Source organism: Coregonus clupeaformis, chromosome 18, assembly GCF_020615455.1.
Source record: "Coregonus clupeaformis isolate EN_2021a chromosome 18, ASM2061545v1, whole genome shotgun sequence".
Lineage (NCBI taxonomy): Eukaryota > Metazoa > Chordata > Actinopteri > Salmoniformes > Salmonidae > Coregonus > Coregonus clupeaformis.
In genome coordinates, this window is record NC_059209.1 from 33,193,208 (window position 1) to 33,204,090 (window position 10,883).

Below are 10,883 nucleotides of genomic sequence, written 5' to 3' on the forward strand. Positions count from 1 at the left end.
TAACATTTTGGAAAACAAATTAACATTTATAAAACAAATTAACATTTTATAAAACAAATTAACATTTTATAAAACAAATTTACATTTTATAAAACAAATTAACATTTTAGAAAACAAATTTACATTTTAGAAAACAAATTTACAGTTTAGAAAACAAATTTACATTTTAGAAAACAAATTAACATTTTAGAAAACAAATTAACATTTTTGAAAACAAATTTACATTTTAGAAAACAAATTTACATTTTAGAAAACAAATTACCAAGACGCAAAACACTTTTACCAGTCCCGAAACAAATTTACAAATGACAGATTCTTCACGGAAAGGGAATGTACCACATACCGGAAGTGACACGGAAGTGATGAGCGTGGTCTTTTCGTGTTGTTGTTGTGGAGTTTATGGCGTCAAATAAGTTTATGGTGACCGCCCGAACATGGACTGCGGCCGAGGGATGTTTTGCCCGTTTTGTGGCAAACACATGAACAGCTTAACGCGGTTTTGCTTTACGTGTGGTCGGTGTTTGGAGTTTTTAAAGGACGCGGACAAGACGGAAACATTGGAAACACAGGGGACGTCTCGACAGCCGGACAGTGCTATGCAAAGTAAGTTTAGCAAAACCAAAACGCTAGCTATCTAAGGACAGTAACGCTAATGATTTTTTGAGCGGCTTCTAACTTTCTGTTTCGAACTCTGTCCATTTCTGCAGAACAACCATGCCCATCATACAAACAGTTCATGGAGTACAGAAGCTCGAAATCAAAAGAACGACAGTCTTTTAACTATGGGCCAAAAGGAAGATATAGGCCTAAAGAAAGAAAACACGTCCAGGTAAGGTGTACTGACCGTCCTATACAATTTTGCAATGCTCTATATATGTATTTGTGTGTTTGTGTATATTTATTTTACCTATGTATACATTAATTATATCTTTGTTATTTTACTAGATAAATGTAGGATTGATGGTGCCAAGTGGAACTGATTTAAAACCTCTAAGAGGGAAAACACTACCGTTATTTACAGACCCAGAGGTAGCAGCACCTGATCTACTGAAACAAGCTGTCCAGAAAATGACAACATTTAACAAGGACATGCACGAAGGACCTTATGTCCTTTTGTATCCAGACTGCTCAGAGGTGGTTCATGTGCCTGGGTCAGAAAGGCCATTCAAATTGGCAGAATATAAAAAGGAAATAGGAAAGGCATATTCCAGGATCACTTTTTTCATTTGCCTAGAAAAACACTATAAAAGAGGTTAGTGGATCTCATGATTCAATATTTTTACATATTTAGATACTCTGCTGGAGGATAGATAATGGTTGTTTGAATTATTTTTTTCAGTGGATGATACCTCAGACTCTGATTCTGAAATTGTCATCACAACAAGGAGCACAGATGAACTAAATCGTGCTGACACTTTGGTACATCAGTTATTTCTCTTTTTTTTTAAATATTTATGTATGTTTGTATTTATTCATTTTCATATAATTTATTAATTAGATGTACATTGGATTTTAAGCATAAAATCAATGTCCTGGTCAATATTTTAGTGGAAAAAGGCTTGTTTTGATTATTTTGCAGTAACTATTATACAGTAACACAGACAACCATTCAGCATTGATATATACTGTATGTGGTAATGGAAAAATAATGGAACCTGTTGAAAGTTGTTGATCATTTTATCCGTTTCCTCTCAGGTTTTTGAACCACAAAATCGAAGTACTCCCAAACACAAGCTGGACGATGAAAGGTAGGTGTTGCACACTTGGACACAAAGGAATTTTCACACGTGCAATAATAATTCATATTTTGTTGGGCTACAGTGCTTTCACTACCAGGTAAAGTGCAATTTCACCTTTTTTTTTTTTTACTCACAAAACTGATAAAACTACTAGCAGATATTTCACTACTTATTCACATACACATTATACATACATTTATATTGCTGCACATAAGCTCAACGTTGCTACATGCTATCAGCTGTTTCTGTAACTGACTGCGGTGCCTCCTCGCTCCCTACCTAAAGGACCCACAGCTGCCTGTGTGAGCAGAGCTTTACAGAATAAACCCACTGAAATACAGTTGCTCTTGCAGTTGAATAAACAAAAATTAACCAAACCATTAAAAAAACACGTGAGAATGAAGTGGGGGTATCCACTGTCCATTCATATGTCCCACATCACTGTCGATCCTGCATAGGTACTATAGGCCTTTACTGAAGTGGCACGGTCATCCAGAACCAACTTAAAGAACTCCAACACGTTTCGGCATCTAGCCTTTGTCAGGGAGTCAAATAGATGTAATGAGAGACACTGGGTTTTTTCTAGTGGTAATCCACCAATAGGAAACATGGGACACATCCATATACATAATGTTTACATGATTTGACTATTGTAGGCCTGAAGGACACCTACTGGTTTTAAGATGTCTACAACACCCACTCTAGCCCAGAACACCTTGGACACTAGAAAAGACCCATTGTCTCTCATTTCATCTGTTTGACTCGCTGACGAAGGCTAGATGCAAAAACGCATTAAAGTTCTTTTAAATTGGTTCTGTATGGCTTGGCCACTTGCAATACAAGCATTTCAATAGTTAAAAAATAGTAGTTTGAGCTTTATTTTATTTTATACCTTTTCCATTAAAAAAGAAACTCAAACTAACTCAGATTTGAGTCCAGGAAGCGCTCCTATCCACATGTTCTCAAAATAATCTTTTTTTTAATACATCTTTCTGTTCCCTCTACTACTACATGCTACTCAAAGCTACATTATAGCCTTTATCATGGAGCTAATCATTTTAATATGTTTTATCATGTTTCAGAGATGCACCAGGACAATCAACAATTCAGCCAGGACAGGTAATAAGGCAGACTGTGGCAGCATGACATTTCTTGCTTTCAGTGTTGTTGTTTCAGACATTTTAATCTTTTTTCAGATAGTAATATCTGATGCTGAGGATCTGGATCCACCGGAAGCAAATCCAGAAAAAAATGTCTTGCTACAGGTAAGTAAAAAAAAAAGAAAAGATAATGACTGACATAATTTAAATGTATTGAACTGATTACATGGGGAAGACATTTTGTTTGTAAGATGTTTTAACATGGAAATGGCAATTTCCCAACAGTAAATACACAGACCTGTATTCACCAAATGTTGAGCAGGAGGACGAAGAGCCGGTTGCTGTCAATGTGAAGAATTTCCAACACACAGCAATGTAATATGCTTTTGACTATAGCACTCCAGTTTTTTCACTGTACAATAGTTCTTGTATATCTGGAATATCCACAAATGAATTAACTTTTTGTCATTACAGGGAGGAGACGGACATTGCATTACCTGACATCGTAGCAAACCTGTCTCTTCCTATTGATCATAAAAAAGTCAGCCGGTTTAACATCTCAAGGGCTAATGTTTGGGATGGGGCAGTCAGAGGTTTCAAGCGTACAACATATTCTGAAACCTGTGACATGCTGGTGAAATTTACTGATGATACTGGTGTTCTGGAAGAGGGAATTGACACTGGTGGTCCAAGACGAGAGTTTTTAACTCTACTGATGAAACACCTAAAAGACCGGCCCATTTTTGATGGACCAGAAGGACATCGGTTCTTGGTCTACAATGCAAAGGGTATGCATATTGGTTGGATGTGTACTATAGGCTACTAATGGTTGGTTAATGCTTATTGACCATATATATCACATGACATATGCTTGCATATTACAGTATATACAGTAATGCATTGTTTTAATTTTGCAATATGAATTCATTCACAGCTGTTAGGGAGGATGAATACTACTTGGCAGGAAAGATGATTGCTGTGTCAGTTGTGCATGGAGGTCCAGGACCCCATTTCCTGTCAGAAGATCTTGTACATTATCTTGCAGGCCAGCCTTCATTCAAAGCAACACATAATTTAATAACTGATGAAGAAATAGGGAAAGCTTTGCAAGAGGTGAGAATAGCATAAGGGTATGGTAGGGCAGAGTTTTTCATACTTACTGCAGTGTTTTTGAGACAATGTTTACTTCCTATATCCCGTGCGGAATATATTTAATTAATTTATTAGTTTTTGATAGTGTAAGATTACACCTTGCTATGTATGTTATTAAAAAAATAGGCAAGGAGATACAGTGCATACAGTTATTGACTGGGGTGTTTTTGCCCATTTTCATGTCTTTCAGATTGAGAATGCTGCTTCATTGGATGCTCTGCAAGAATGTATGATGAGACACAGCACAATGTTACAGACAGCAGGTTGTCTGAGACATGTGGCTACTGTGGAAGAAAAGAAAGAAATCGTGTCAGACTACCTCCAATGGTATATCATTGACCGCAACTCATCTGTAATTGACAGGTAAGATGATATTTGTAGTGATGAGATTTTTATTTATTTATGTATGAATTTTTTGTTTGAAATGCCTCATGGTCCCCATCTTTGGTTTATGCAAGTATGTATATCTGTTATCAATTTGTCCTTAATCAGAATTTGTACCTTAGTGTATTTCAACGGATATGTGATGTCACTTCATTCTGTGTCAAACTACAGTGCCTTCATTAAGTCTGCACACCTTTATAGATTCAATTTAAAATATATTTAAATCCTTTTCCTCATCAATCTACACACAATACATCATAATGACAAAGCAAAAACAGAAATTAGATCTTAGGTTTCTCCTCCTGACTAACTCTTCCATAGAGGAAAATCAGTCCAGTTACCCCTTAAAGTGATCCATCCACCTCTGCTGCACATCTGACAGCAGAGTGATGGTTTGAGGCTCACTTTACCCATCAAACCCTTGATGACTTGCTGCTGTTTATCCAACCACCTGCTCCATACTGTAGCAGTGTCATTTACATATGGATCTATTTCTGCCCTCAGTTCTCATAGAGATCCTGACATGCAGAGAGGTTTTAGTATCTCTTGTAAATGTCCCTGAAAATCAGATATAAAGAGTGTGGTGATGTTGTGTGTAAAGCCTGTAGCTTCATACACGAGGAATCCAGGCTGGAATTACTTCCCAAAGGTGCTTCAACAGTGTACTGAGAAAATGGTTAATTAACTTGTGCGAATGTGATATTCCAGTTTTTAATTTTTATTAAATTTGCTACAATTTCTAAAAACTTGTTTTTGCTTTGTCATTATGATGTATTGTGTGTAGGCTGATGAGGAAAAATATTAATATTACTATTTTAAATTGAATCTATAACGAAACAAAGTTGTGAAAAAGTGCAATGGGTGTGTAGACTTTCTGAAGGCATCGTGTGAGTGCTCAAGCCCCCATCCGTCTGTGTCATTCCAGTCTTTTGTTTCTGTGTGTTATACTTACAGTTTGTAACAATTAACGTTTAATGTGCAATGCAAAAATAGGGTTTTTGAAATCAATTTTCAACAATGTTAAGGTGGATAGTAATTGTAGAGAAGAGAATATTTAATAGTTTTCTTTAGATCATTTTAAATTCAATTGGCACTACACAGCAGTGAAACAATGTTTGTGTTCACTCTGTAGATTCAGAGATGGTCTTTCAACCCTGGAGTTTTTGACTGCACTACAGCAACACCCTACTTTGCTGGCCCCTGTCATGTGCCACTGAAAGGCGACTCACTGCTTTTGAACTTGAGAGACTCTTCAAACCTGACCTCAGTCCTTCGGGGAGCAATCGAAGACTTAAAGAAAGTCAAACCATGGCCTACTGGGCAGACTATCTCCTTGATTGTGAAGGTTTGTTAGTTTGTTTTTTATAACTAGTTAAGAAAACACATGGCAGTGATGTATCTGAATTGTTTTTCTTTGCAGAAGGCCAGGCTGCTGTGTCTGTGGAAGATGTTTTGATGTTTGCTACTGGGCTGTCTTCACTTCCCCCATCTGGCTTGGAACCACTGCCTCAAATAGAGTTCCTGGAGGACTCTGCGTTCCCAATGGCAAATACATGTTCAAACTCCTTGAGATTACCACTCCTAGACTCATACACTTTGTTTAAGTCACAAATGGACTTTGGAATTCAAAATAGTCCAGGATTCGGCTGTTTCTAAGCTATATGATGGATGACCCCTAGAGTTAAGACTCTGAAAAAGTTGTTGTTGTTAAAGGTTAGGGTTGGGCATCATTTAGATTTTAACGATTCTGATTCCAATTCCGATTCTTCCTTTTGATTCCGGTTCTTATCGATTCTCGATTCCGATTCTTTGAGTGGTGGAGTTGAAACGGGTCACATGCTTATTTCACAAATAAGAGGAAAGTTTTATTTTGATTCAAAGGTGGGTTGCAGTTTGACAGGGCTTTTTCAATGTAAAATAAAGCCACACTAGAGCACCGCTTACTGTGCTCCATGGCTGCAACACAACAAGCACCTGGCCGCTACAGAAACCAAAACTTGCGCATGTTAAATTTGGAACCCATGATCAGATTTGAAACCCAATCCTCCAAAACGATTCCAATAAAGAAACAATTCCGATGGAATCGTAATTTTTTTAACTATTCCAAGTAGGAACTGGTTCTTGATGCCCAACCCTATTAAAGGTGCACTTTTAAAGTGCAGTTGCCAAAGATGTTTTTATAATGTTACTGTATGTGAGCATGTTCTTTTCTCACAGTAAACATTTTGAAAATGTTTTAGATCCATTACTCTCAATACTACAAAAGTGTAATAAATACTGATTACTATTTTTGATTAATTTACTTCACACTTAAAAACAATTAAGCTTTGGGTGACAGATTCATAAATATTGTGTTCAGACAGACAGCAGTATTCCACCACTACAAAAAACCCTCCCTTTTTGATCATTTCATAGCTGAGCCATTTCTTTTAGTTTCATGTACAGTTCGGATGCAGACTCCCAGTTGTCTGGCTTCTGTAACTGATTGTGTTCCATGGCAAAGTCCAAGTACTCCTGCATGTTTGGGTCCCCACAAGGAGTCATTGACAGGCTAGCCTCAGGAAGGGCATCCAGTTCAGCTTGTTCACTTTGAAATCCGCAGTCTCTGGAGCCAAACCTATGTTAAATAGAATACATAATTGCATTTATTTTCATTTAATCTAAAACGTTACATTAATGCTTTTATCTGTTTATTATCACCAATGTATCACCTGTGTGGTAAGTAGTAGAGTTCATTGGGCATTCCTCCTGGACATGCTGCTGTTCTGGAAGGGCGAATCCTGTGGCTGTTCCACAGTCTCACACACTCATCCAAGTCCTTCTGAATAACATCACCAAAGCAATATCTCAATAGGCATTGATGCTCATGACTCCCGTTGAAGTATCCGGCATCTCTAAGGTCGGCAAATAACTCCATCCAGAACTGAGACCTATAGAAATGGATACAAATGTTTAGTTATACTATAAATAATAAAGGTTAGTTATAATGAAATGTATGGTCTGTGCATCTTTTGGTCATTCGATTTTCTTTTCAGGAACAGCTACTTTTCCTGACGGGCAGGATTTGCTTTACAAATTTGTATTGATAATTATTGTGCTCGTTTTTCATTAATCGTTCCTGAGAAGAAAATCGAATGACCAAAAGATGCAATGACCCTTTATGAAGACAACTCACCTTCCCTTTCTAAATATAGACCACCAGGACTCAATACGCTGGTTATTTATAGATGAGCCGTACATGTGGCTGGACGCTCCAGAGTAGTAGTCACTGTGATGGTGGCGTAGGGTACATTGAATTGCAGCCATTATGCCGTTCTCAGTGCCACAATCAGTCCTCAGTCTCATGGGGATGACACCGAGGTTTCGCACACATGACATGAAATAGTGAGCAATCACTGTTGGGTTATTATTTGTTGGTCCACATTGAAGCCACAATACTTTACGTGAAAATCCATCTATGCATCCCGAAATGGCCAAACCGAATGGCTTAAGTTTGTCATAACCATCTGCGTGTCACATATAGTTAGGTCCCATTGAGTGGTAGGTTCTTCTTGTAAACCTTCTGCGTGCTCTGCTCTCACACCCTCGAGGATTAAGCTCCCGGAGCAAATTCATCACATCATCTCTCTTCACTCGAAGATTGTACTTTTGTTTAAGTACTTGCCACATCGTGCGGTAACCAAATAGTTGTCCAGGTCCACGAAGTTCAAATCTGATGGCGTTACTCACGGCGTTTGGCGAGGAATAATCCTTTCTGCGGTACAACCCGGCTTCGTTCAGTTTACTTTTAAGAGTCCTCAAGCTGATGTTTACACCGTGTAGACTTGACATCATGTCCACGATTACAGCGTACGAGTGACCCTCGTTAAAATATTGAACGCAATGATGCAGTATGTCTGGTGTTTCCGTCTGGTCCGCGTCCTTTAAAAACTCAAAACACCGACCACACGTAAAGCAAAACCGCGTTAAGCTGTTCATGTGTTTGCCACAAAACGGGCAAAACATCCCTCGGCCGCAGTCCATGTTCGGGCGGTCACCATAAACTTCTTTGACGCCATAAACTCCACAACAACAACACGAAAAGACCACGCTCACCACTTCCGTGTCACTTCCGGTATGTGGTACATTCCCTTTCCGTGAAGAATCTGTCATTTGTAAATTTGTTTCGGGACTGGTAAAAGTGTTTTGCGTCTTGTTAATTTGTTTTCTAAAATGTAAATTTGTTTTCTAAAATGTAAATTTGTTTTCTAAAATGTTAATTTGTTTTATAAAATGTAAATTTGTTTTCCAAAATGTAAATTTGTTTTCCAAAATGTAAATTTGTCTCGAGCTTTGTAAAAGTGTTTCATTCTTTGTAATGTTGCTTTGCACTTCCCGGCCACCGTAGTTATGGCTTCGGTTCCAACATTCTAATTAGCCATTTCTATTAGACACCAAAATACAGGTAGCTTCCAACTCACTTCCAATGAATCCATCTCTTCCAATAATACAACTTGAGAGTTCTTGATTGCAATTATTCACATATTTATTTTACTCACAAGGTCCAGTTAGTCACTCAGTTCCCAGGGTAATGATTGTTTCTAGGTTATTTGAACAGATTCCAGGATGATAGTGGTGGCAAAAAAACGCATTTAAAAAGTGCCAGTTAACCCCTTAAATGCTGGTTCTAGTGGTGCTTACATAAATGGCCAGCAGGTGGCACAATAACCTCAATAAAATGGGGTTTCTATAAACACACACATATTTTACTTTTCCAAATAATATTCTAAATGTTATACAAAATTCGAATGCATTTGATTTCATATCAAAATGATTCTTACAGTATTCATGTTATTTGACTGTAGTTTAATTTCACCACACAACTCAAACCCTGTTCCCCCTTTGTTAGGTACATTATTCAATTGAAATTGTATCAGCATCCCAATGGTAAATCTAAGGCAAACTGAATTGATGATGGCTAACTGGCTTGTCACCTTGGCAAGCTCAGCTTAATTTAAAATGAAGAACACGTCTTATGTTTCACAGTTGCAGTCAATAATAATATTGTTACCATAACTAATTAACACTTTGTAAACTAGGGCCGGGATTCAATCTGACCGAGGGTGGTCGACAAACCGGCTTTTCAAGGCAGTCTTCTTGCGTTAGTGGAGATCTTATTCAGAGTAAACGCTGCGTACAGTGCATTCGGAAAGTATTCCGACCCCTTCACTTTTTCCAGATTTTGTTACGTTACAGCCTTATTCTAAAATGTATTCAATTGTTAGTTTTTTTCTCATCAATCTACACACAATACCCCATAATGACAAAGCAAAAACTGGTTTTTAGAAATGTTTGCAAATGTAAAAATAAAATATCACATTTACAGTGGGGAAAAAAAGTATTTAGTCAGCCACCAAAAAGTATTTAGTCAGCCGCCTGTAATTTTCATCATAGGTACACGTCAACTATGACAGACAAAATGAGAAATGTTTTTCTCCAATAAATCACATTGTAGGATTTTTTATGAATTTATTTGCAAATTATGGTGGAAAATAAGTATTTGGTCAATAACAAACGTTTCTCAATACTTTGTTATATACCCCTTGTTGGCAATGACACAGGTCAAACGTTTTCTGTAAGTCTTCACAAGGTTTTCACACACTGTTGCTGGTATTTTGGCCCATTCCTCCATGCAGATCTCCTCTAGAGCAGTGATGTTTTGGGGCTGTCGCTGGGCAACACGGAATTTCAACTCCCTCCAAAGATTTTCTATGGGGTTGAGATCTGGAGACTGGCTAGGCCACTCCAGGACCTTAAAATGCTTCTTACGAAGCCACTCCTTCGTTGCCCGGGCGGTGTGTTTGGGATCATTGTCATGCTGAAAGACCCAGCCGCGTTTCATCTTCAATGCCCTTGCTGATGGAAGGAGGTTTTCACTCAAAATCTCATGATACATGGCCCCATTCATTATTTCCTTTACACGGATCAGTCGTCCTGGTCCCTTTGCAGAAAAACAGCCCCAAAGCATGATGTTTCCACCCCCATGCTTCACAGTAGGTATGGTGTTCTTTGGATGCAACTCAGCATTCTTTGTCCTCCAAACACGACGAGTTGAGTTTTTACCAAAAAGTTATATTTTGGTTTCATCTGACCATATGACATTCTCCCAATCCTCTTCTGGATCATCCAAATGCACTCTAGCAAACTTCAGACGGGCCTGGACATGTACTGGCTAAAGCAGTGGGACACGTCTGGCACTGCAGGATTTGAGTCCCTGGCAGCGTAGTGTGTTACTGATGGTAGGCTTTGTTACTTTGGTCCCAGCTCTCTGCAGGTCATTCACTAGGTCCCCCCGTGTGGTTCTGGGATTTTTGCTCACCGTTCTTGTGATCATTTTGACCCCACGGGGTGAGATCTTGCGTGGAGCCCCAGATCGAGGGAGATTATCAGTGGTCTTGTATGTCTTCCATTTCCTAATAATTGCTCCCACAGTTGATTTCTTCAAACCAAGCTGCTTACCTATTGCAGA

The 10,883-nt window shown here is 38.3% G+C and overlaps 1 protein-coding gene and 1 pseudogene across 1 annotated transcript; one reads left to right on the forward strand and one right to left on the reverse strand.

The window, feature by feature from the left end:
- Positions 1–296: 296 nt before the first annotated feature.
- On the forward strand, positions 297–6,662 carry LOC121530698 (annotated as a pseudogene).
- Positions 6,657–8,478, reverse strand: LOC121530699. The gene is made up of 3 exons (XM_041835858.2): positions 7,551–8,478; positions 7,087–7,305; positions 6,657–6,992 (listed from the first exon to the last, which is right to left on the reverse strand). Exons 1-3 carry the CDS (start codon positions 7,751–7,753, stop codon positions 6,785–6,787), a joined length of 630 nt encoding a protein of 209 aa, XP_041691792.1. The 5' UTR covers positions 7,754–8,478; the 3' UTR covers positions 6,657–6,784.
- Between the last annotated feature and the right edge of the window lie 2,405 nt (positions 8,479–10,883).